Raw genomic sequence first — 26,029 nt, 5'->3', positions numbered from 1 at the left:
ATTTAAAAAAAAAAAAAAAAAAAAAAAGCACCTAATCCACTGAGTTCCCATCACGCGGAGTGCTTATCTCTCCTACCAGACATGCGGCGAGCGCCTTGCGGCATCTCACAGCAGCCCTGTCTTCTCTTTTGCAGCACTCCCTACAAAGTGAGACCTGTGGCCATCAAGCAACTCTCTGGTAAGGCCGTAGTGTCATTTTTTTAATTCAAAGAAGGAAAATGAAATCTTGAGCCTGCCTCTGTGATAAAATATGTATTAGTTAACCATTTGAATCTAAGCATTTGAAATATATATTAGTGAAGCATTCATTTGAAGCATTTAACTGTATGTTAGTTACGCATTTGAATCTGCATCTGAAGCTTGATACCACCGCAGAATCTGAAATCGTGGACTACTCTTTGTACTACTATAAGGGCTCTGCCGTGACAACCCCCGGTCCCCATCCCAGGGACTTTGCGGGTACAGGACGGCATGCACCCTGCTCTTCCTGGCCCAGCACCTGTCCTCCCTGTTCCACTGTGAGTTGCCAAGGCAGGTGTTTGTGGCCCTTGGGATGCCTCGGGGTGCCTCATACAGTCGCTTGTGCTGCTGTGTTAGAATCCTTCCCTTCCTTCCTTCCTTCCCTCCCTCCCTCCCTCCTTCCTTCCTTCCTTTCTTTTTCTTTCTTTCCTTTCTTGCTTTATTTTTTGTTTTATTTTTTTGAGATGGATTTTGGCTCTGTTGCCCAGGGCTGGAGTGCAGTGGTGTGATCTTGGCTCACTGCAACCTCCACCTCCCAAGTTCAAGTGATTCTCCTGCCTCAGCCTCCCAAGTAGCTGGGATTACAGGTGCCCACCAGCACACCTGGCTAATTTTTTTATATTTTTAGTAGAGACAGGGTTTTACCATGTTGGCCAGGCTGGTCTTGAACTCCTGACCTCAGGTGACCGGCCCGCCTCGGCCTCCCAAAGTGCTGGGACTACAGGTGTGAGCCACCACATCCAGGCTAGAATCCCTTTTCCATTTGATTTTTATCACTTTTATTTATGTATGATTTACACATAATAAAATGCCATGTAAGTGCCTATTCTGATGAGTTTTGGAAAATGTGTACACACTTGTAACCATCACCAAAATCAAGATATTTTTACCACCTAGAAAAGCTCTCCTGTGCCCATCCCAGTGTGTCTCAGGCCACAGCCGACCTGCTTTCTGGCATGGTCCATGAGATTTATCATTTCGAGAGTTTCATATAAAAGAAATTACACGGTACATGTATTCTTTTTTTTTTTTTTTTTTTTTTTTTTTTTGACTCATTGTAATGTTCTTGAGACCCATCCATGTGTTGTGGGTACAGACAGTTCATTGCTTTTTCTTACTAAGTGATATCCCATGGCGTGGGCTGTACCACAGCACATCTTCCATTCACTGTGGATGGATATTTGGGTCCTTTCCAGTCTTGGGGCTTTCATGAATAAGGCTGCTGTGAGCATTAAAGTACAAGTACTGGTGGAAGCATCTTTTTTTTTTTTTTTTTTTGAGACGGAGTTTCGCTCTTGTTACCCAGGCTGGAGTGCAATGGCGCGATCTCGGCTCACCGCAACCTCCGCCTCCTGGGTTCAGGCAATTCTCCTGCCTCAGCCTCCTGAGTAGCTGGGATTACAGGCACACGCCACCATGCCCAGCTAATTTTTTTTTAGTATTTTTAGTAGAGATGGGGTTTCACCATGTTGACCAGGATGGTCTTGATCTCTTGACCTCGTGATCCACCCGCCTCGGCCTCCCAAAGTGCTGGGATTACAGGCTTGAGCCACCGCGCCCGGCCTATTTTTATATATTTTATTTCTCTTGGCTAAATACCTAAGATACCTGTGACCTTACCAACTTTTTTATACAGTTACACTTAACCATCTTCCCTAAGGGTGGATGGAAGAGTCTGTAGAGTGTTCCCCAGTCTGGGTTTCCCTGACGTTTCTCTCATGAGCAGCCTGGGTGTGGTGGGTTTTAGAAGGAGGATGTAGGGTGCATGACAGACGTGTAGCCCCGCTGCCTTCCACACTGCAGAGTCACTGTTGTGAAGAGCAGTCACTTCCCTGCTCTTCTTTGGAAGCAAGCCACTGAGTCCAACCCACCCAAGCAGAAGAGAAAAAACTGAGGTGTGTTTTCTCTGTACAGATACTCATTTGCTCCAGCACCATTTGTTGAAAAGACAGTCTTTTCTCCCACTGAATTACCATGACTCCTTTGTGGAAAATCAGTAGGCCGTATATGTGTGAGTCTTTTTCTGGACTCCATATCCTATTGTGTGAATTTACATGTCTTAAAACAACAGCACACTGCCTTGACTACTGTAGTTAGATAGTAGATCTCAAAATCAGGTAGTGTAAATTACCTCTGGTTTCTTTCCTCTTTTTCAAAAATGTTACTGCTTTTATTTTCAAATAAATTTCAGAATCACTCCATGGATTGCTACCAGAAAAAAAGTCTGCTAGGATTTTGACTAAAATTGCATAAAATATACAGAACAATGTGGGAAGAATTAACATCTTAAGAATGTTGAGCCTTCTGATTCATGAATATGGTATATCTCTCCATTTATTTGGGTTTCCTTTCGTGTTTCACGGTAATGTGTTACCACTGTTAATGTGAAGTACTTAAATATACATTGATAGATACATCACTCTTTCATGTATTTAATACTATTGTAAATGGATTTTTTAAATTTCAGTTTCCAGTAGTTTTTAGTTGATAGGAATTGGCTTTTGTATGGAACCTTGCTAAACTCATTTATTAGGTCTAGTACATTTGTAGATTTCCTATGATTCTGTAGCTGATTTTCTTATAGCACTGGTCTTCTGACAAGAACTTCCCTCTGCTTTTGTCTGAAAATGTTTTTCTTTGTTGTTTTGCTTTTTATTTACTTTTTTTCAAAGAGAGAGAGAGATAAGTTCTCTCTCTCTTGTTACTCAGGCTGTAGTGCAGTGGTGCAGCGGTAACGCATGGCAGCCTTGACCTTCCAGGTTGAAACAGTCCTGCCTCCTCAGCCTGCCAAGTAGCTGGAACTACAGGCACACACCACCATGCCCAGCTAATTTTTTAAGTTTTTGTAGGGACAGGGTCACACTGTGTTGCCAGGCTAGTCTCAGACTCCTAAACTCCAGCAATCCTCCCTCCCTGGGATTACAGGTGTGAGCTGTCATGCCCAATTGACAGTGTTTTCATTTCGTCTTCATTTTGAAAGGCCATTTTTCTTGCCATATAGAATTTTAGTTTCACAGGTTTTCAGCACTGTAGTAAATATGCCTTCTCACTGTGTTTAGCTGGTAGAGCTTCTAGTCAGAAGTGTGTGATGTCCTGTCCTTGTTTCTCTCAGTGCAATGTGTCTTTTCCCTCTGGCAACTTAAGATGTTTTCTTTATCACTGGTTTTCAGGAATTTGATTATGATGTGTGGTTTTCTTTCAGTTTAACTTGCTGTGTGTTGATTGATCTTCTTGGATCTTTGAGATCCTATTTTTCATGAAATTTGGAATTTTTTCTGCTCTCCTCTCTCCTTTCCCCTGGGACCCTAATTACCTGAATGGTGGACAGCCTGAGAGCACCCCCTGACCCGCTCACACTCTGTGTATTGCTTCCCAGACCTTTTTTCTATTTGCTTTATTTTTCTTAGACTTTTTTGGTTACATTTCAATTCCATCAGTCTTCCCTCCTGCAGTACCTAATCTGCTGTTAATCTCATTCAGTGAAATTTTCATTTCAGATATCGCATTCTTCATCCCTAAGGAATTTCATTTGCCTCCTTTTTCATATCCCATTTTCAGATCTTCCATTAATCCCTCATTGTGGACATACGTCCTTTAAACACTGATGCCTCATTATACTTCTGTTTAACGCCTCATTGTGGACATATGTCCTTTAAATGCTGACGCCTCGTTATACTTCTGTTTAACGCCTCATTGTGGACATATGTCCTTTAAATGCTGACGCCTCGTTATACTTCTGTTTAATGCCACTGTCTGCTGGTTTCCTCCTCTCCACCATATCCAGGTCTGTCTCTGTTGATTGATTTTTCTCCTGGCTATGGGTCATATTTTTCTAATTCTCACAAACCTAGTAAATGTTGATGGAAGGCTAATCGTAGTGAATGCACGCTTGTTCATCATCTGATTTTGTTTCTCCCAGTTAGAGTGTTGGGCTTTGCCTTGGCAAGCGGTTAAGTTACTTGCAAATTGGTTCGATGCCTTTGAGTCCTACCCTTGAGCTTTGCATGAATGGTTCTAGAGGGCCCTTGCCTCAGGGATAGTTCAGTCCTACTAAGACAAGATCCCTTTAGGGACTCCCCCGCCAAACTCCTGGCTGATCAGCAAATTCCACTCTGTTTAGAGTCAGCATCTGGAGATGAGCAGGAGAAGAGCCGGAGCCTGGAGGGTCACCACGGGGATGCGGGCTTTTATGCTGAGTGGCGTGGGCAGCTATTAGAAGGCTATCAGCAGAGGAGTGACATCATCAGACTTACGTTTTAAATCTCGCTCAGGGTGCCATGTAGAGATCATGAACGGGGAGAAATAAATCCAAGAGGAGGCTGCTCCTGTGGGAGGAGACAGAGGCCCAGGCTGGGGTGGGGCCGGGGTTGGGGCTGTGGAGGTGGTGGGGAGTGCAGGCTCCAGTATGTTCTAAAGGAAGAGCAAGCTTTTTCCTAAACGGAAGCAGGATATACAGAGACCCATTCAGGGCTTCTCTGACCTGAGTACCGAGTGCCACGCCCAGGGAGGGGATTGCTGCAAAGGGCCTGCTCTCAGACATCAGCTGAATGAGGGGCAGGCACAGTCAGGGCAGGTGGCTCTCGGCTGTCAGCTCCAGGTGGGTGGCGTTGAAGTCTGGGACTTAGTAAGGCCATCAGGGAGTGAGTGAGCACCAGCAAGAGGGGCCAGGCCTGAGCCGGAGGAGACCAAACCCGTCCATGGGAGAAGGATGCTGGTGACTGGACACCATCAGGGGCAGAGGGGTCAGAGCCCCGAAGCTCTGGAGGCTCGAAGAGGCAAAGGAAGGCCGACGGGGGTGGAATGCGGTGGGGCTTGGGCAGGCCAGCCGAGAGGGCGAGACGGCTGTGCTGAGGGTTGGAAGAGCGTCACTGGGAGCTGAGGAAAGAGGGGTCCCTCTGTCACTTGGGGGACCATCCAGGACCAGTGAGAGATGGAGTTGGGCTCGTTAACGGAAAAAGATGAAGAGCGTTGGAACGGGCTGTCCTAAGGCCAAGTGCTCCTCCCTGGAGGACTCTGGCAAAGGCTGTTGGCCTCGGGCTGTGCAGGCGCCAGTGGCTGAGAGATGGTTGCCCGGCTGCAGCCCTCCCAGAACTCAAATCCTACAAGCCACAAAGGGTCTTGAAAATAATCTGTCCTGAGAAGCACAGAGGCTCACATTAAACTCAGCATCGTACGTTCCAAGTCAAGGAACAGAAAGGGGCACTTCTTCTAAATGTGCCAGGATGAGAAAATAGAAAACAGTGCTGCACCTGCAGACTCTGTACCATCTTTAGAGAGGCGCGGGTGTGACCTCCTCGCAAAGATTGGGTCCCAGCTCCTGGCGCTCTCACCACAACATGAGGCCAGCACGAGGCAGGTGCTTCAGGTGTTTGTTGAGAGCTGCACACACTTCTGCTGGGCTGGGCAAGACTTACCTCTTCAGAGAGGATAAGCGGCCACATGGAAGGCCAGGCTGGGCATCCCTACAGGACCAGCCGCGGAGCACCGCGCTTATTCTACAGGGAGAAGTCTCTGGGTCTCCAGGGTGCTGTATTCCCCTCCTGCCCCCACCCCAGCAGCGTCGGCCCCTCCAACATCTCCGCAGTCACATCCCAGGGAGGCTAACACCACCTTTCCCTGCTTCTGGGTGCGTGGGGACTCGGCTCTCCAAATAGGTCAGTATTCCAGGCTTTTCTTTAGGAGATGAAGTCAGTGTCAGGTAGACCCCCCATGACTTTCCTGAGAAAAGAAAAGAGGCCTCTGAGAAGTGAGTTTAGAGAACACCTTTTCACTTAGGGGCTTGTCCTTTGGAATTCCTCACTCTCTCTGTGGCAGCAGCCTTCCCTCTCTCATCCATCGCCCTTGGGTCCAGAGCCACCAAGCCGTGGCCCAAGGTCAGAAGGTAGCTCTAGCAATGCAGCCTTGAGTTCTGGCCTGTAAGCCACCCGGGTGCACTTAAATCAACAGGCTACATTTCCAGTGGCAATAAAGACCTCAGAAAAGGACATGGGAGCTGTTTCCAGACTAGCACAAGGCTGCTAGGGGACGGGGCATGGGGACAGGGAGGCCCCTGATTCTTATCGGTTTTCAGTAAATGCCTCTAACAGGCCCGGTGGAACTGTGCAATGCAGAAACGCTCCCAGGGTTTTGCTGTTTTGCTACTTACATATTCAGGAAATTGTAAAGAGAAGAGTATTATAAAAAAAAAACATGACGTTGCATAGAAAAGAAAGACTAGGCCAGCCCTGGCCAGGGTCCACAACCCCAGTGTGAGCCACAGAGACGTCTCAGGAGCGGTGAACACACAGCTCCCACCGGAGGGGAGCAGGGTGCAGCCTCGATCTCCAGCGTAGGGCAGCAGGAACGCCCCAGCCACGCACAGGTCTTTGTTCACCAAGCATCGTCTACAGAAAAATACTCTCTTCGCCTGCTCATGGAGGCAGTCATATGGATAGAGTGCTTCTCCCTTTTGTGAATAAAATGAAGGTCATAACAACTACAAAAACAATGACCCAGGCTTCCCAGCATCTTTCTACAATGATAGTGCTGATTTTGGGGAGAACTCTGGAGCCTCAATATCTTTTATTTGATGTAAGCAGCTCAAATACAAAGAGTGGTGTTTTTCAGATTATGAAACAAACACGTGATCTCAGCTGACAGTGGTGGATGCATGTCCCCCAAGTGCCCTCGGCTGCCAGGAGCCGGCAGGATTGATGACATGATGTGGGTTGAGCACTGAGATCACAGCTCACGGGAAAAGGACAAGGTCTCACCCAGCCTGGCCCTCCATGTGGCCAGGTCGTGTGGCCTCAGCATGGCAGGTAGTGTGGGTCCGTGTGATCTCGTGACCCTACCAAGGGGATCGTGTCTTTTTAACAAGAGTATTAGGGACAGCCTGCTGCACGGTCACACACCAGGACAGCTCCCCACAGTACGAGTCCCACGGGAAAGCCAGGGGCTCATGATTTCTTAGGTGCAGCTGCAGTTGAGCCATGGTGTCACACTTAACCAAGTGATGACAGCGTCTTCAACTTTAGAATGATTTAATATTAGGGCACTGCTGTCGGGGTCTGGTTCCGCGTGTTCTCCTCCACATCCCTGCCTGCCCTGGGACCCAGGACCTGTCTCAAGTCACACACCCCTGCCCAGCCTCTGCATCCGGCCCCGCGGAGACCCACACCACATTCTAGCTCTCGGCCAAGCCAGGGACCGAGGGTGACTCAGAGGCTTCCATTTCCCAGGAGCTGTGTTGGCGCTGCTGTTCCCACAGAAGGACAGTTAAAGAGGGCATGTACCAAGGAGCATCCGCAGAGCGGGCGCTTGGGCTTCTGCAAGCCAGGGAGGCCGTGGCAGCGGGGCAGGCGGGCTGGCTGGCTGTGCCCACGATGCGCATGTGAAGGGGTTTCCGGGGCAGCCATGGAACCCCGGAGCTGCCCCGCATGAGAGTCCCCCCAGGAGGTGACCAAAGGCATCAGGAGTCCAGCCACGGTCCAAAAGCAGATGCACAGTAGATGTAAAACACACACCAAATTCTGAAACTTAGTATGAAAAAAAGAATATAAACATTCCGTCGTTTTTATACTGATTTCGTGTTTCCTGGTTGAGATCATTGATACAACATAAAGCCCGCCATTGTAGAGTGTACAACCTTGGCTGGGCACCGTGGCTCACGCCCGTAATCCCAACACTCTGGGAGGCCGAGGTGGGTGGATCACCTGAGGTCAGGAGTTTGAGACCAGCCTGGCCAACACAGTGAAACACCGTCTCTACTAAAACTACAAACGTTCGCCAGGCGTGCTGGTGCACGTCTATAATCCTGGCTATTTGGGAGGCTGAGACAGGAGAATCGCTTGAACCTGGGAGGCAGAGGTTGCAGCGAGCCGAGATCACACCACTGCACTCCAGCCTGGGCGACAGAGTTAGACTCCATCTCAAAAAAAAAAAAAAAAAAGATAAAAAAGTAAAGTGTCCAACCTCAGTTTTTTTCAGTGTATTCATTTTGCTGCGTAACCATCACCACGATTTAATTCCAGAACATTTCCATCAACCCAAAAAGCAAAGCCCGTCCCTGTGGGCAGTCCCTCTCCATCCCCTTCCCCCCACAGCCAGCCCCGGCAGGCCCTGCTGTCCGCCCTGTCCGTCCTGGACACATCACATAACAGAATCCATGGGCTTTCCCACCTGGCTTATTTCACTTCGCGCAGTATGTCCGAGGCTCACCATGTTGCGGCATGTTTGTAGCTGAATGGCGTTCCGTGGCGTGGCTGAATGGCGTTCCGCGGCGTGGCTGAATGGCGTTCCGCGGCGTGGCTGCATCACCTTTGGTTTATTCATTCATCAGCTGATGGACATTCGGACGTCTTCCACAAAGGCTGCTGTGAGTGATGCTGCTGTGAACATTTGCGTGCAATTTTTTTGTGTGGAAGATACATGGTGAAATGAGATATTTTGAGGTACATTGAATTAAATTAAATATTAACATTTCTTAAAAGTCTAGCCGTCGTGAAGGGAAGGGCCTGGGAAGGTCTGAAAGCTCCCAGCAGAGGGTGCCGGATGCTGCCGGAGTGCCGGGCTGGCCTGGCCAGGAGGTCCCTGCAGCCTGGCTGGCAGGGCCCTTACCCACTAATGGCTGCCTCCTCCCATCCCTGAGTCCCCCTGCCTGAGGACCTTCTCTGTGCCGGGCACACCAAGAAGTGCTGGGGAGTGCTCGCCCTGAGGTCATCCTCCCAGCGAGAGGGAGCTGAGGGACAGGGACCCAGCTTCCTTGCTCCACAGTGGGACTGTTCTCTGACATCATCTATGCAACTGCTCAAAAGAAGCTCAGAGCAAGGGGCTCCACCATGGTCACCTGTGCCACCTGCATGTCAGCTGACCCTCTGGGAGCTGTCTTCCCTTCCACGCCTCAATCCCCCACTCTTCCCAGAGCTTCTGGGTTTGGCTTCCAAATGCGCCACTAGTCCCCAGCTCCTTGTCTCCCGTGGGCTTTTGAGGATCTTAGAGACTAAGAACCTGAGACTTGGAAAGAGGACTCCAAGAGGGGTCGGCCTGCACCACCACCGCCCCCCACCAATACTCCTTCGTCCTTCGGATGAGGTAGCCTTAGGAGAGCTACTTAACCCCACTGAGCCTCCATTTCCCTTGCAAACTATGAATCACAATGCATACCTTGCCTGGTTCTTGGGAGGATAAATGAAGTAATTTATGCAAAATGCTGAGCACAGCGCCTGCCGCTTGGTAAGTGCCCTGTAAATGGTCTATCATTGAAAACAACCTGGAGGGCATTTTTGAATGGCTAAAGTTATGCCTCTCTGGAATTGCTGAATTGTAATAGAACAGGAGTGCTTCCTAGGTCTAAAACGACACTCAGAGGACTGGCTCTGTCTGCCCTGAAAGCTAAGTTCATGCTTGAAGTCCGAGCACCAACATGTTGCTTGTGAGAAGTAATCACGCGTCTTCAGATTTGCTGCTCAGTGCAGTTGCCCTGTAGAAGGCTTGACGCGCAGAGCCGTGGCCACCCTTGCTTGCATTCTTTCTGAAACGAAAAGGCTGCAGTGTACACATGAAAAATAACCATTTCCGGAATTGTGTGTTCAGACTGACTCCCTTGAGGGTAGCCTAGACAGCAAAGCCAGCAGCCCTTAGTGTGCCACCGTCAGAGATACTGATGGCAAACAGTAATACAGACACCTGCGGGATGCCCCGATGGCATCCTTTAGTCAAATACAGATGAGGACGGCGAACGTTGCTGCAAGGACCTCAAGGCTGCAAACATTCCGACTGCCCTAGGCGTTTGTGAGAACCAGGCCAACCCACACCTGCCCACGGCTGTGTCCTGCCTGACTGCACTGATCCTGTGGGTGCAGTTTGATGAGTTTTGTTTTTGTGCCTTTTGTTTTTGAGACAGTTTCACTCTTGTTGCCCAGGCTGGACTGCAGTGGCATGATCTCCGGTTCAAGCAGTTCTTCTGCCTCAGCCTCCTGAGTAGCTGGGATGACAGGTGCCTGCCACCATGCCCGGCTAATTTTTTGTATGTTTAGTAGAGACGGGGTTTCACCATGTTGGCCAGGCTGGTCTCGAACTCTTGACCTCAGGTGAATCATCCGCCTCGGGCTCCCAAAGTGCTGGATTATAGGCATGAACCAAGGTGCCTGGCCTCTGGCTGCTTTCAAGTTTCTTTTATCTTTAGGTTTCAGCAGTGGGACTGTGATGTGCCTCAGTCTCATTTTCTTATTTATTCTTCTTTGTGTTCATTGAGTTTAAATGGACTATGAATTTACGTTTTCGGCAAATTTGCAAAATATTCAGCCATTGTTTCTTTTTTTTTTTCTTTTTGAAAGAGAAAAAGAATAATAAGAAAAAGAATAAAGAAGAGGAAGAAAGAGAAAGAGGAAGAGGGAGAGAGGATGGGGGTATTGCTTTGTTGCCCGGGCTAGAATGCAGTCTAAATATGGGTATGCCTATAATTGTCCTTAATAATGGAGACATGAAAGAAAATGAGGGAAGAGAGTAACAAACAAGGAGCCAACCAACATTTCGTTTAAACTTCTAAGTTGATATGATGTGGTACTGATAAGAGTGTACATTTTGTGTAAAGTGGAGAGTTCTATAAATGTTAATTACGTTTACTTGTTCCAGATCTGAGTTCAAGTCCTGGACATCGTTGTTAATTTTCTGTCTCATTGATCTGTCTAATATTAATGTTGAAGTCTCCCACTATTATTGTGTGGGAGTCTAAGTCTCTTTATAAGTCTTGTATGTCTGGGTATTCCTGTATTGGGTGCGTATATATTTAGGACCTTTAACTCTTCTTGTTGTTGCATTGATTCTTTTATCATTATATAATGTCCTTCTTTGCTTCTTTTGATCTTTGTTGCTTTAAATACTATTTTATCAGGGGCAACAATTGTAACTTCTGCTTTTTATTTATTTATTTTTGCTCTCTGGTTGGTTAGTAAGTCTCTCTCCATCCCTTGTTTTGAGTCTTTGTGTATCCTTGAATGTGAGATGGGTCTGGATGCAGCATACAGTTTTAGTTTTTTGTCGAAATTGCCTGTCTGTCTTTGAATTGGGGAATTTAGTCAATTTAAATTTAGAATTAATAATGATATGTTACTTTTTGGTATTTTTTAGAAAGGCTGATACTGTTTGTTCCTTTCTATGTGTAGTGGTTCTTTCAGAAGCTCTTGTAAAGCAGGCCTGGTGGTGATGAAATCTCTGAGTGCTTGCTTGTTCACAAAAAACTTTATTTTTCCTTCACTTATGAAGCTTAGTTTGGCTGGATGTGAAATTCTGGGTTGAAAGTTCTTTTCTTTAAGGATGTTGAATATTGGTCCCCACTCTCTTCTGGCTTGTAGGGTTTCTGCTGAGAGATCTGCTGTAAGTCTGATAGGCTTCCCTTTGTGAGTAACCTGACCTTTCTCTCTGACTGCCCTTAGTATTTTCTCCTTCATTTCAACCCTGGTGAATCTGACGATTATGTGCCTTGGAGTTGCTCTTCTTGAGGAATATCTTTGTGGTGTTCTCTGTATTACCTGGAGTTGAATATTATCCTGCCTTACTAAGTTGGGAAAATTTTCCTGAATAATATCCTGAAGCGTATTTTCCAGCTTGGATTCATTCTCTTCGTCACATTCAGGTACACCTATCAAGCGTAGATTAGGTCTTTTCACATAGTCCCATATTTCTTGGAGACCTTGCTCGTTCCTTTGTATCCTTTTTTCTCTAATCTTGTCTTCTTGTTTTATTTCATTGAGTTGGTCTTCGACCTCTGATATCCTTTCTTCTGCTTGATAAATTCGGCTGTTAAAACTTGTGCATACTTCACGTAGTTCTCATATTGTGTTTTTCAGCTCCATCAGTTCACTTATATTCCTCTCTAAATTGTGTATTCTTGTTAACATTTCGTCAAACCTTTTTTCAAAGTTCTTAGTTTCTCTGGATTGTGTTAGAACAAGTTCTTTTAATTCACAGAAGTTTCTTATTATCCACATTTTGAAGCCTGCTTCTGTAATTGGAACACACTCGTTCTCCATCAAGCCTTGTTTCGTTGCTGATGAGGAACTGGGATCCCCCGCTGAGGGAGAGGCATTCTGAACTTGGGTATTCTCAGTCTTTTTTGACTGTTTTCTTCCCTTCGTTGTAGATTTATCCATCTGTGGTCTTTATAATTACCGTCTTTGTAATTGGGCTTCTGAGTGGACGTCCGACTTATTGATTCTCAGCGCCGAAATCTGAGCAACCCACTGCGCCGACTAAGTCAGCGGCGTTAAGATTGATGGTGCTTTTCTGACTCTGCACCAAGAACCGACGCTCCAAGGCGCCGGCAAAACCGCCTCGCCGGTCACAAGAGTCGCCCTGGCGACCCGTGGGGCTCCTCCGCTGGGAATCTCCTGATGCGTGAGCAACAAGAATTCATGTGAAGGTGTGGCGTCCTCTCGTTCTTTGCGTTTTCACTGGGAGCTACAATCCCGAGCTGCTAGTGATCAGCCATCTTGGATCTCTCTCCATTGTTTCTTTAAGTGTGTTATATGCACTATTCTTTCTCTCTAAAGGCAAGTATGTTAGAAAGTTCACTATTATCTTTCAGGTGACTGTGGCTTTGGGTTTTTCAATCTTTTTTTTTTTCTCTGCCCTTCAAATCGAGTAATTTCTCTTTTTTTGCGGGGTCGGGGGTGGGTGGGCAGGGGGAACAGGGTCTTGCTCTGTCACCCAGGCTGGAGTGTTGTGGTGTAATCTCAGCTCACTGTAACCTCTGCCTTCCCAGTTCAAGTGATTCTCCTGCCTCAGCCTCCCAGGTAGCTGAGACTACAGGTGTGTGCTACCACGCTCGGCAAATTTTTTGTATTTTTGGTAGAGACTGGGTTTTGTTGTGTTAGCCAGCATGGTTTCGATCTCCTGACCTGATGATCCGCCTACCTCAGCCTCCCAAAATGCTGGGATTACAGGTGTGAGCCACTGCGCCCGGCCAAATTAGGTAATGTCTATTGATCTGTCCTTGATTTCCCTGACTCTTCCACTGACTCCAAACTGCTGTAAGCTGATCTGTGAATTTTTAATTTCAGATATTATACTTGGAAATTCTAAAATTTCCACTTGATTCTTTTTTGTAGCTTGCTCTCTTGAGACTCCCAAAGGTTTGCTATTTACTGGCATCTTTTTTGTTTAGGTACTTGGATGTACTCGCAATTGCTGCGTTAAAGTCTTTGTTAGCTCATTCAGCATCTGAGTTGACATGCGTCCAGGGCGTCTGATGAGTGATTTTCGTGATTTTCTCTGGACCGTGGGTCACATTTTCCTGTTTCTTTGCATGTCTGTTTTCTATTGTAGACTAAGATCATGAATAACACCTAGTAGAGACGCTGGATTTTATCATCCTCTGAAGAGTGTTAATTTTGCTCTAGCAGTCAGTTACATTTCCGACCGATCACCTTGACCTTGGCAGCCTGGTTTTATGCTTTGTTAGGGTGGATCTCCAGAGTGATTCTCCTGTGGTTTTTGTAGGAAGCCTGCAGTATTTATCATGCGCCTCTAACCGGACTTCAACTCCAAACTTTGTCCCCTCCACAGCAGGGGCTGGGATCTCCGCCACACTAGGCCCACACACATGTAATTCAGGGACCCACCAAGGAACAGAAACAGGGTCGTTTGTGCAGAACGTGGGTCCCACCACCATGGCTTCCTCTTTTGTGAATGCTCCTTCCCATTTCCATCCTCTGTGACAACCTAAAGCTCTGTCATCTGACACTTCAACTTGGAACTTTTTGCTTAAGTTTTAGTCATGTATATTATAAGGTCACTCCATATCAGGAAAGAGGATATGCTTCCATTCTAGGCCAAGCACGGTGGCTCATGCCTGAAATCTCAGCACTTTGGGAGGCCAAGGTGGGTGGATCACCTGAGGTCAGGAGTTCAAGACCAGCCTGACCAACAATGGTGAAATCCTGACTCTACTAAAACAATACAAAAAAAAAAAAATAGTGGGCTGTGGTGGTGCACAACTGTAATCTCAGCCACTCAGGAGGCTGAGGCAGGAGAATCCCTTGAACTTGGGAGCCAGAGGCTGCAGTGAGCCGAGATGGCACCACTGCCCTCCAGCCTGGATGACAGCGTGAGACTCCATCTCAGAAAAAAAGAAAAAGAAATATTCTTTGATAGCTGCATAGGACTTCATTTTGCAGATGTACTATTGCGTATCCTACTGATGGATATTTGTCTTGTTTCCAGTCTTGTTATTACAGCAATCAGTTGGCTCTTTTGATTTCTCTTGCTACAAATGTTGCAGCTGTGTACAACCTGTCAAAGTCCACACATGTAGTAAAACCTTTGGTTTGCAAAAATGACTCAGTCTTTACTAGGTTTTTGTAAATATTGTGTCATTTGTGCCATAATCAATTAGTTTATTGGATCACAGTTTATCCTTACAGAATCCTTCCTGGAACTAGTCTGTGGGGCCATTTGGCACAGAGTCGAAGCCCCAGACACGTAGAGCTCGAGCTGATTTCCTTTGGCTTCACCATAATTAACCACTCCCATAGGTTTATCAGGTTTCAGTGACACACACAGGCCAGCGGATAACAAACAAAGTCCCCGCAGTGTGTAGAATCAGCTGCTGGCTCCCAAATTCAAACTCCCTGGCCACATCCGTTTGGGCTTTCACATCCACACCCTCCCTTAGAAGTTCATCCCACCGTGGGCGAGAAGCCACACAGAAAACAAAGTATTTCTGGGGTTTTCCGGAGGGAAAGCACGTGCAGAATGTCTTCCCTGTCACGGGCAAGCGCAGCTCTGTCCCGTCTTTGCGGCCCTATAAAGGAGCCTGAGTGGAGGAGGGCAGGTCGGAATTGACGGTATCATGACTTGGCCTCTCAGTGGCACGCAGCCCCTGCGGGTTATGAGAACGATTGAGCTAACCTGCACGAACCGCCTAGAACAGCACCCGGAGCCTAGTTACAGCTCCTTACAGATGTCACAGTGCCTTTACAACAGGAAAGGGAAGTGCATGCCAGCTGCCCCAGACGCTGCCAGCTTCATGGCATTCTTCTGCCTGCGAACTCATCCTAAGGAAGAGAGGAGGTCGTAGGGAGAACTTGCGCCCAGTCAAGTGTAAACGTCACAAAACATGAAAAATTCCCCTCTCCAAAAAAGAAAGGGAAGAAACTCAGTCCAGTGCCAGCCCCTGAGGTGAACCTGAAATGACAAAGCAGACACTGTCCAAAACTTCACATTTGGTCACCAGGGTCTTCGGTCAATTTTGCTTTCTTCGTCACATCTGAGTGGCCGAAACGCCAATCATCTGGGCTATTCCTTTGGCTGCTGATAGACATGCAATCCCTTGGCCGGAGGCAGGGCTCCTGTGCCTTTAAGGTCACTGTTAATCATATAACTTTATTGTGTTCCTGGGCTATAAAGGAAGTGTCCTCCTTGATCTGAATGTCTATTTTATGATGTCCATAAACAGTGAATTGCCCATGACTGTTCCCGGAGCAAGAACATCCTCAGCCAGTTGTGTGGTTCAAGGGCGGTTGCCGGGGTCAGGAGAGGGCAACAGTGGAACAGGAGGTGAGTTTGCTTCCCAGGAAGAGGGACATGCCTCCCCACCCCTCGCTGACAGGGAAGCCTGCCAGCCCTTCCTCCACAGGACCCTGGCTCTCAGGGATTGGAGGTTGGACCAGAGCAGAAATAAAGGCACCCTGCCCACGCCCTCCACAATCTCCAGGATGCCTGGAGTGCTTATCTCTTTGGGTTAAGTGGTGCAAATTATTTTCCCTAATGCAAAAATAAGATATTCCTTTCTGAAAGGATAGCAAAGGTATTTTTTTCTAATGCTTGGGATGTGTCTGCTGAGTATAGATTCACTGGAAGGTGCTCAGCACCCCACCCTGATGCTGCAGGTCAGGACTGACAAGGGGGAACATGGCTCATTGCATCATATTCACAGCATGCAAATCTAAGCCCGGGATGGTACGCAGTGACAACTGTTCAGGACAATGGAACGGATCATGCAGGAGCTCCCAGGCCACACGCCCATGCCCTTGTGATGTTATTCACTCTACTCTTGCAGGTCAGATGCTTGGTATGGTAATGCCCATGCTGACGTTCCTAGGTCCCCTCCCTCAATGCACCCATCTGGGGGCCAGCATGTTATATTGCTAGGGCTGTGTGTGTATTCATTTGCCTAGGGTAGAAAAGTACGCATTCCTATTAGCTCAGGTGCGTGGAGGAGAAGGCCGGAAGAATGGCTGTTGCTGTGAGTATTCTCTTTAGCGTAAGATAAAAAGGAGATACGCAAATCAGCTGGCTAGACAACCAAATTAGCTTAGTACATTAAACTCATCTTTAGAATCAGAATTATAGGTCAGGCTGTGCTAGCGATGGGTTAAATCAAATTTCATGTCATTCTGCACTGGGTAGACTCAGGATTTGCCTGAAACAAGTAAACAATTCCTGGAAGAAGTGGGCGAGGCAGAGGCTTGAACTGTCCGCTCAGGCCAAGGTAGAGTCAGGCAATGGCTTCTGGGCACCGTGTGGGGTGGGGGCAGCCCCTGCCCTGTACACGTGTGACCATGGGGCGGGATGTCCGTCCCGCCACCCACAAGGCTGCGTCCTGCCTGGGGATGAGGCTGGCAGCCCACAGGGCCCTCCTCAGTCCCTCCAGAGATTTGCTTAATTCCCGCCCCCTGGGCCCCTCTGTTGCAAACCCATGGCCCAAAGCTGGCCTGATCTGGCAGCATCTAAAAACAGGACCCCGACTCTGCCAGACTCCAGGATTGCCCCGGAACAAACCTAAAGTCTCCTATGACAAACAGACAACTCTGTCAGCCCCGCGCAGCATTCCCTGCAGGTGCTTGTCAGGTGAAGAAGCAGGAGCAGCACCCAGGTGAGCTCACTTTAACGAACCCAGGTATGTGCAGGAAGGAAGCAGCCGGGAGTTGAGGCTGAAGAGGAGCCTACCTAAAATCACTGTTATGACTGATTGATCCCCAGTGTAGTCAAATCTTCAAGTCATTGGTGTCTAGAGGTAAATCCCCATTAGCTTGCAGCAGCAGCCTTGAAATCCACTCTAGCATGCAGACTTTCTGGGGCACTTTTAGATATTTTATTGGTTGTTCTTGTGGGACAGTTTCCTTTGGAGAACACGTGAGTTGCCTGTGAATTATCAGCTTGCTCTCCCTCGGTTTCCATCACCTGGATCAGCAAGAGTGAATGCTGACTCCTCGCCTCCCTTGGGGGCTTATTTGCACTCTCCTCATTTGCTCAAAAACTTCGAGGTCCAGAGGGACCCGAAAGACCCTGTCGTGTCCACCTGTGATTTACCAGCATCCCAAGGCCACTGCTGGGTTTTCTTGAAACTATTAAGACATTATCAACGTGAAATGACTTGAATATGCTTTAAATTTTTTTTTTTTTTTTTTTTTTTTTTTTTTTTTTTTTTTTTTTTGCAGAGAACTGAGAAACTCACTATGGGATTGTCTATCTGGTTTTTTTTTCCTTTTTTTTTTTTTTTTTTTTTTTTTTTTTGAGACGGAGTTTCGCCCTTGTTACCCAGGCTGGAGTGCAATGGCGCGATCTCGGCTCACCGCAACCTCCGCCTCCTGGGCTCAGGCAATTCTCCTGCCTCAGCCTCCTGAGTAGCTGGGATTACAGGCACGTGCCACCATGCCCAGCTAATTTTTTGCACTTTTAGTAGAGACGGGGTTTCACCATGTTGACCAGGATGGTCTCGATCTCTCGACCTCGTGATCCACCCGCCTCGGCCTCCCAAAGTGCTGGGATTACAGGCTTGAGCCACCGCGCCCGGCTTTTTTTTTTTTAAAGAATAAAGAAGAAGAAAGAGAAAGAGGAAGAGGGAGAGAGGATGGGGGTATTGCTTTATTGCCCGAGCTAGAATGCAGTCTAAATACGGGCATGCCTATAATTGTCCTTAATAATGGAGACATGAAAGAAAATGAGGGAAGAGAATAGCAAACAAGGAGCCACCAAGATTTCTTTTAAACTTCTAAGTTGATATGATGTGGTACTGATGAGAGTGTATATTTTGTATATTTAAAGTGCAGAGTTCTATAAATGTTAATTACATTTACTTGTTCCAGATCTGAGTTCAAGTCCTGAATATCGTTGTTAATTTTCTGTCCCATTGATCTGTCTAATATTAATGTTGAAGTCTCCCACTATTATTATGTGGGAGTCTAAGTCTCTTTATAAGTCTTGTATGTCTGCGTATTCCTGTATTGGGTGCGTATATATTTAGGATCTTTAGCTCTTCTTGTTGTTGCATTGATCCTTTTATCATTATATAATGTCCTTCTTTGCTTCTTTTGATCTTTGTTGCTTAATTGTAACTTCTGCTTTTTATTTATTTATTTTAGCTCTCTGTTTGGTTGGTAAATCTTTCTCCATCCCTTGTTTGGAGTCTTTGTGTATCCTCGAATGTGAGATGGATCTGGATGCAGCATACTGATGGGTTTTAGTTTTTTATTCAAATTGCCTGTCTTTGGATTGGGGGATTTAGTCAATTTAAATTTAGAATTAATAATAATATACGTGAGTTTAATACTGCCATTAGCTGGCTATTTTGTCCATTAGTTGATGTAAATTCTTCATTATATTGATGCTCTTTTTGATAATTTTTTTAGAAAGGCTGATACTGTTTGTTCCTTTCATATGTGTAGTGGTTCTTTCAGAAGCTCTTATAAAGCAGGCCTGGTGGTGATGAAATCTCTGAGTGCTTGCTTATTCACAAAAAACTTTATTTTTCCTTCACATGTGAAGCTTAGTTTGGCTGGATGTGAAATTCTGGGTTGAAAGTTCTTTTCTTTAAGGATGTTGAATATTGGCCCCCACTCTCTTCTGGCTTGTAGGGTTTCTGCTGAGAGATCTGCTGTAAGTCTGATAGGCTTCCCTTTGTGGGTAACCTGACCTTTCTCTCTGGCTGCCCTTAGTATTTTCTCCTTCATTTCAACCCTGGTGAATCTGACGATTATGTGCCTTGGAGTTGCTCTTCTTGAGGAATATCTCTGTGGTGTTCTCTGTATTACCTGGAGTTGAATATTATCCTGCCTTACTAGGTTGGGAAAATTTTCCTGAATAATGTCCTGAAGCGTATTTTCCAGCTTGGATTCATTCTCTTCGTCACATTCAGGTACACCTATCAAGCGTAGATTAGGTCTTTTCACATAGTCCCATATTTCTTGGAGACCTTGCTCGTTCCTTTGTATCCTTTTTTCTCTAATCTTGTCTTCTTGTTTTATTTCATTGAGTTGGTCTTCGACCTCTGATATCCTTTCTTCTGCTTGATCAATTCGGCTGTTAAAACTTGTGCATACTTCACGAAGTTCTCCTATTGTGTTTTTCAGCTCATCAATTCACTTATATTCCTCTCTAAATTGTGTATTCTTGTTAACATTTCGTCAAATCTTTTTTCAAAGTTCTTAGTTGCTTTAGATTGGGTTAAAACAAGTTCGTTTAATTCACAGAAGTTTCTCATTATCCACATTTTGAAGCCTGCTGTTGTAATTGGAACACACTCGTTCTCCATCAAGCCTTGTTCCGTTGCTGATGAGGAACTGTGATCCCTTGCTGAGGGAGAGGCGTTCTGATCTTGGGCATTCTCAGCCTTTTTTGGCCGTTTTCCTCCCTTCGTTATAAATTTATCCATCTGTGGTCTTTGTATTCACCGTCTTTGTAATTGGGTTTCTGAGTGGACGTCCAGCTTACCGATTCTCAGCGCCGAAATCTGAGCAACCCACTGCACCGACCAAATCAGCGGCGTTAAGATTGATGGTGCTTTTCCGACTCTGCACCAAGAACCGTCGCTCCGAGGCGCCGGCAAAACCGCCTCGCCGGTCACAAGAGTCGCGCTGGCGACCCGTGGGGCTCCTCCGCTGGGAATCTCCTGATGCGTGAGCAACAAGAATTCATGTGAAGGTGTGGCGTCCTCTCATTCTTTGCACTTTCAGTGGGAGCTACAATCCCGAGCTGTTAGTGATCAGCCATCTTGGATCTCTCTCCCATTTGCTCTTTTGATTCAATATACGTCCTGTAGCATTTAGGATAAAGAGGTAGATGTCATACATAATATCAAATTTGGCTGACATGAGGTGATTTTGCCACAAAGGTTGGGAAGATGAACATTTGCAATTGAGAATTGTTTGCTGTGCCCAAAATCCAGCGGTTTCAGGCTCTCTGAGGATTCCGGAGGCACTAGAGGGGGTAAGGGCCACATTCAGGTGGTGCAGGTAGGATTCACCCCTTCACAGCCTGGAGGTGGTGCCTGGAGCTCACCCTGTCACTCCAAGGATGATGACACCCCAGGGAGGTGGTGGAAGCAGGAAAGGAGGTCAGAGGGAAGCTGGGTCATCAGCGGGTCTCCATGGTGCGGAAACACGATAGCGCCAACAGCAATAGCAGAGGCAGGCCGGGCTTACGTGGCCAGGGCTGGGCTGGCGCTGTCCTGAGCGCTTGACACGCATGAAGTCACCGTTGTTTTAAGTTCTGGACTCCCCTGGGAGGAAACTGTGGCCACAGCAGGAATTCCAATGATTCTAGGGTCAGGAGGGGAGGCACCCACTTCCTGATCACGGCTCTGTTTGTGGATGCGTGGGTGTGGTTGGCCTTTGCGCACACTGGCGGTTTTGCTGCTTTTCCCCAGCAAAAGAATGCAGATTTTGCATTATCTAAAGAGGCGGTTCCTTGAGGCCACCATGCTGAGTCCCATATACTCCATCAGTGTAAGGGATACCACCTGGGCAGTGCCCCCACTCCGCGCCCGCCCTGAGTGTTCTCACTGGGAGCGCAGATTTGTGTCTGTATCCCTCCTGAGAACAGCTGATACGCTGGCCTGGGTGGCACGCTGGCAAGGTGTGGCTGTGACGTGGACTGTGATACCAGCATCAGCCCCAGCACTGAACCGGGCAGAGAGAAGGTGTGGATGAACTGGCGTGCAAATGATGGCTGCTTGTGCTGGAAATGAGATGCAGCCACACAAATACTGTCACGCTTGAAGGGTTCCATCTCCAATGTCCAAAGGAAAACTCTTCCTTCACTTTTATTCCATTCTGTCTATACATTCTGAAGGATAGATTCACATGCTGTTGTAAGGATGCTTACAGAGAAAGCCCATTCATTACCCAGTCTCTCCCAGTGGAGACATCTTGCAGAACTCCAGCCCAATGTCACAGCCTGGCACTGACCGTGACGCTGGCCAGGCCAGGTCCAGAAAACTGTGTCCCCACAGGGGTCCCGCCTGCTGCTCTTTAATAGCCACGCCGCTTCCCTCCCATCCCCCACCAATCCCTGTCCCTAGTCTTTATTTTTATGATGTTGTCAATTTCTGTCATGTTCCATACGTGCAGTCATGCAGTTGGTGACTTCGGGATTGGCTCCTTTCACCCAACACGATCCCCTGGCATCCATCCGGGTTGTCGGCTGCATCTGTGGTTCACTCCCTTATTTCTGAATCACACTCCGAGGTTTGGATGGACCACGGTTTGGATGGATCACCTGAGGTGGCAAGTCATCCAGTCTCCTTTGAAAGGCATCTGCACTGTTTGCATTTGCGGCTACTACAGATACATCCGCCGTGAACATGTGCACAGGCCTTCGTGAGGACCTCCGTTTTCATCTCTCTGCCCCGGACTGAAATGGCCAGGTCAGACGGGGCTCACATTGGTAGTCGTTTTTCTCTGTCTTTTGAAGAACCTACCAGCCTGTTTTTAGAATGACTGTGCCATTTTTCATTCCCACCAGCCAGGAGTGAGTGATCCACATCCGTTCCGGCATTTGGGGTTGGCGCTCTTTTGTATCCGGGCCATTCCAACAGGTGTGCAGTGTTTTCTCACTGTGGCTGTAACTGGCATTGCCTAATGGCTAGTGGTGCTCAGCATCTTTTCATGGGCTTCTTGCCAGCTGTGACTTTCTCCAGTACCTGTCTACTCATCTCTTTACCGCTTTCAAATTGGCTGGTTTTGTTTTCTACCATTGAGTTTTGACCATTCTTTTTTTTTTTTTTTTTTTTGAGATGGAGTTTCACTCTTGTTGCCCAGGCTGTAGTGCAATGGCGCGGTCTCAGCTTGCCGCAACCTCTGCCTCCTGGATTCCAGGGATTCTCCTGCCTCCGCCTCCCAAGTCCCTGGGATTACAGGCATGCACCACCGCACCTGGCTAATTTTGTGTTTTTAGTAGAGATGGGGTTTCTCCATGTTGGTCAGGCTGGTCTCAAACTTCCGATCTCAGGTGATCCGCCTGCCTTAGCCTACCAAAGTGCGGGATTACAGGCGTGAGCCACTGCGCCTGGCCCATTCTTTCTTTATTCTGTATGCAAGTCTTTGTCAGATGTGTGTCTTGCAGATATTTTCTCCAGACCGTAGCTTGTCTTGTCGTCCTCTTACCAGGATCTTTCCTCAAGCAAAAATTTTAGTTTTGATGAGGTCCAGTTAATCAACTTTTCTTTTCTTTTTTTTTTTTTTTTGAGACGGAGTTTCGCTCTTGTTACCCAGGCTGGAGTGCAATGGCGCGATCTCGGCTCACTGCAACCTCCGCCTCCTGGGTACAAGCAATTCTCCTGCCTCAGCCTCCTGAGTAGCTGGGATTACAGGCACGTGCCACCACGCCCAGCTAATTTTTTGTATCTTTAGTAGAGACGGGGTTTCACCATGTTGACCAGGATGGTCTCGATCTCTTGACCTCGTGATCCACCCGCCTCGGCCTCCCAAAGTGCTGGGATTACAGGCTTGAGCCACCGCGCCCGGCCAACTTTTCTTTTTCTGGCTTGAGTATTGGCTGTCAAGTCTAAGAACACCCTGTCTTACCCACGACCCTGAAGATTTTCTTCTATTTTTTCTCTCTAAATGTTTTCTGGTTTTATATTTTACATCTATGGTACATGGTCCACTTTTCACTGATATTTATATAAACTGTGGATCTAGGTCAAAGCTCTTTCTCTTTCTTTCTTTCTTTTTTTTTTTTTTTTTTTTTTGGCCTCTGGATATCTAATTTTTCCAACGCTATTTATGAAAAGGCTCTCTTTTCTCCATTGAATTTCTTTTACATCTGGGTCAAAAATCAGTTGGGCGTGTTTGTACGGACATGGTCACAGGCTCTCCGCTCCTTTCCATTGCTCTACCTGTGTGTCTTTCTGCCAATACCTCACGGTCTTATATAACCAAATTTATATCATAAGTCTCAAAATAAGTTAGGCTGATTTCTCTCATTTTACCTGTTGTTTTTCAAAATTTCTTTTATTCTTGTGAGTTCTTTGCCTTTCTATCTAAATGTTAGAATAATCTCTATTTCTACAAAAAAGAAAACGTCTTCTAGCCTTTCAATGGAAATTTTGTAAAACCCATTTACCAGTGTGGGGAGAATTTACCATGCTGAGCCTTCCAACCCATTTATGTGGTCAGTCTTGCCATTTGTTTTTATCTTCTTTGATTTCTTTCATTAATGTTTTGTAGTTTTCAATATAACTTCTGCATATGTTTTGTTAGTTTTACAGCTAGGGGTACTTTTGAGTGATTATAAATGGTACTGGTGTTTATTTGTTCGTTTGTTTGTTTTTGAGACAGGGTCTTTATCCCTGAGGCTGGAGTGCAGTGGCATGATCACAGCTCAGTGCATCCTCAACCTCCCAAGATCAAGCAATCCTCTCACCTCAGCCTCCTGAGTAGCTGGAACCACAGGCACATAACACCATGCTCGGCTAACTTTTTTTTTTTTTTTTTTTTTTTGAGATGAAATCTCACTCTCACCCAGGCTGGAGTGCAGTGGTGCGATCTCGGCTCATCGCAACCTCCGCCTCCTGGGTTCAAGCAATTCTTCTGCCTAAGCCTCCCAAGTAGTTGGGATTACTGGTGCACACTACCATGCCTGGCTAATTTTTTGTATTTTTAGTAGAGACGGGGTTTCACCATGCTGGCCAGGCTGGTCTCGAACTCCTGACCTCGTGATATACCTGCCTTGGCCTCCCTAAGTGCTGGGATTACAGGTGTGAGCCACTGTGCCCAGCCTTTTTGTTGTTGTTTTTGTTTTTGTAGAGATGGAGCTCTCTTTTTGTTCTCCAGGCTGGTCTCAAACTCCTGGGCTCAAGCAATCCTCCCACCTCAACCTCCCTAAGTGCTGGGATTACAGGCATGAGCCACTGTGCGTGGCTGGTATTTTACTTATTATTTCAGTGTCTACATGGTCCTTGCTAATATATACAATTGTTGTAAATACAGTTGAATGTTGTATGTTTTTCACCCTGCAAACTTGCTAAACTCTCTTCTTCGTTCTAGGAGTGTTGTGTTTTGCTGTTTGTAGATTCCTTGGGGTTTTCTGTGTAGACCACATGTCATTGGCTGACAGGGACAGTTTCTTTCTTCTTTCTAACCTGTTTCCCTTTTATTTCCTTTTCTTGCCTATTGCACCGGCCAGAACTTCCAGCACTAGGTTAATTATCAGGCGTGAGAGCAGACAGCCTTGCCCTATGAGGGTCTTAGACACCAAGCACTCGTCTTTCACTGCGAAGGACACCTGGCTCTTCTGTATGTGTGTGTTCCGTATCCATATATCCAACCGACCACTGATCAGAAATATTTTAATAACAATTAAAAATACAAACAAGCAGCCGGGCGCGGTGGCTCAAGCCTGTAATCCCAGCACTTTGGGAGGCCGAGGCGGGTGGATCACAAGGTCAAGAGATCGAGACCATCCTGGTCAACATGGTGAAAACCCCGTCTCTACTAAAAATACAAAAAATTAGCTGGGCATGGTGGTGTGTGCCTGTAATCCCAGCTACTCAGGAAGCTGAGGCAGGAGAATTGCCTGAACCCAGGAGGCGGAGGTTGCGGTGAGCCAAGATCGCGCCATTGCACTCCAGCCTGGGTAACAAGAGCGAAAACTCCGTCTCAAAAAAAAAAAAAATACAAACAAGCAAACAATACAGTGTAGCAACTGTTTACGTCACATTTACATTGTATTAGGTATTCTTAGTAACCTAAAGATGACGTAGAGTGTACAGGAAGATGTCTATAGGTTATATGCAAATATGACAGCATTTTATATAAGGAATTTGAGTATCCTTGGATTTCGACATCCTCGTCGGGGAGTCCTGGAACCAATCCCTCAGGGACACCAAGGAATGACTGTATAATGTTATCTGTAAGGTTATGGTTGATATGTTTTTTTTTTATAGATGAAGTTTCGCTCTTGTTGCCCAGGCTGGAGCACAATATTACGATCTCGGCTCACTGCAACCTCTACCTGCTGGGTTCAAGGAATTCTCCTGCCTCAGCTACCTGAGGAGCTGAGATTACAGGTGCCTGCCACCACCACACCCGGTGAATTTTTGTATATGTAGTAGAGAGGGAGTTTCACCATGTTGGCCAGGCTGGTCTTGAACTCCTGACCTCAGATGACTGACCTGCCTCTGCCTCCCAAAGTGCTGTGATTACAGGCATGAGCCACCGTGCCCAGCGGGTTGATGCTTTGAATCAACTTGAAGAAATCCCCCATTCCTCACTTGAAGAGAGTTTTCTCATGAACATATGTTGAATTTTGTCAGATTTTTTTTATGAATTAGTTGATATGATCATGTGATTTTTCTTCTTGAGCCTGTTGATTGGAGATTTACATTGATTGGTTTCCAAATATTGAACCAACCTTATATCCCTGGAATAAACCGCACTCAATCTTGATGTGCAGTTATTTTTACGTATGACTGAATTCTGCTTGCTATTTTGTTAGTGATTTTTGTATCTATATTCATGAGGGATGTTAGCATGTAGTTTTCTTTTTGTTGTTGTTCCTCATCTGCATTTGGTATCAGGATAATACT

At 46.6% G+C, this 26,029-nt stretch overlaps 1 protein-coding gene across 4 annotated transcripts in view; it reads left to right on the top strand.

Annotated features, from left to right (window-relative positions):
• Nucleotides 1–26,029, top strand: part of PDE9A (phosphodiesterase 9A) — a 114,348-nt gene that overhangs the window by 42,272 nt on the left and 46,047 nt on the right. For 2 of the 4 annotated variants that reach the window (XM_039480409.2, XM_039480410.2), the window contains exon 4: nucleotides 135–178. In XM_039480409.2, coding sequence (XP_039336343.1) covers nucleotides 135–178 — 44 coding nt within the window. The other 2 variants (XM_074389200.1, XM_074389201.1) reach the window with 2 other exon arrangements.

This window comes from Saimiri boliviensis, chromosome 18 (genome assembly GCF_048565385.1).
Source record: "Saimiri boliviensis isolate mSaiBol1 chromosome 18, mSaiBol1.pri, whole genome shotgun sequence".
Classification (NCBI taxonomy): domain Eukaryota; kingdom Metazoa; phylum Chordata; class Mammalia; order Primates; family Cebidae; genus Saimiri; species Saimiri boliviensis.
Note: the sequence above shows the minus strand (reverse complement) of the source record. Positions and strands in the feature narration are given on the sequence as shown.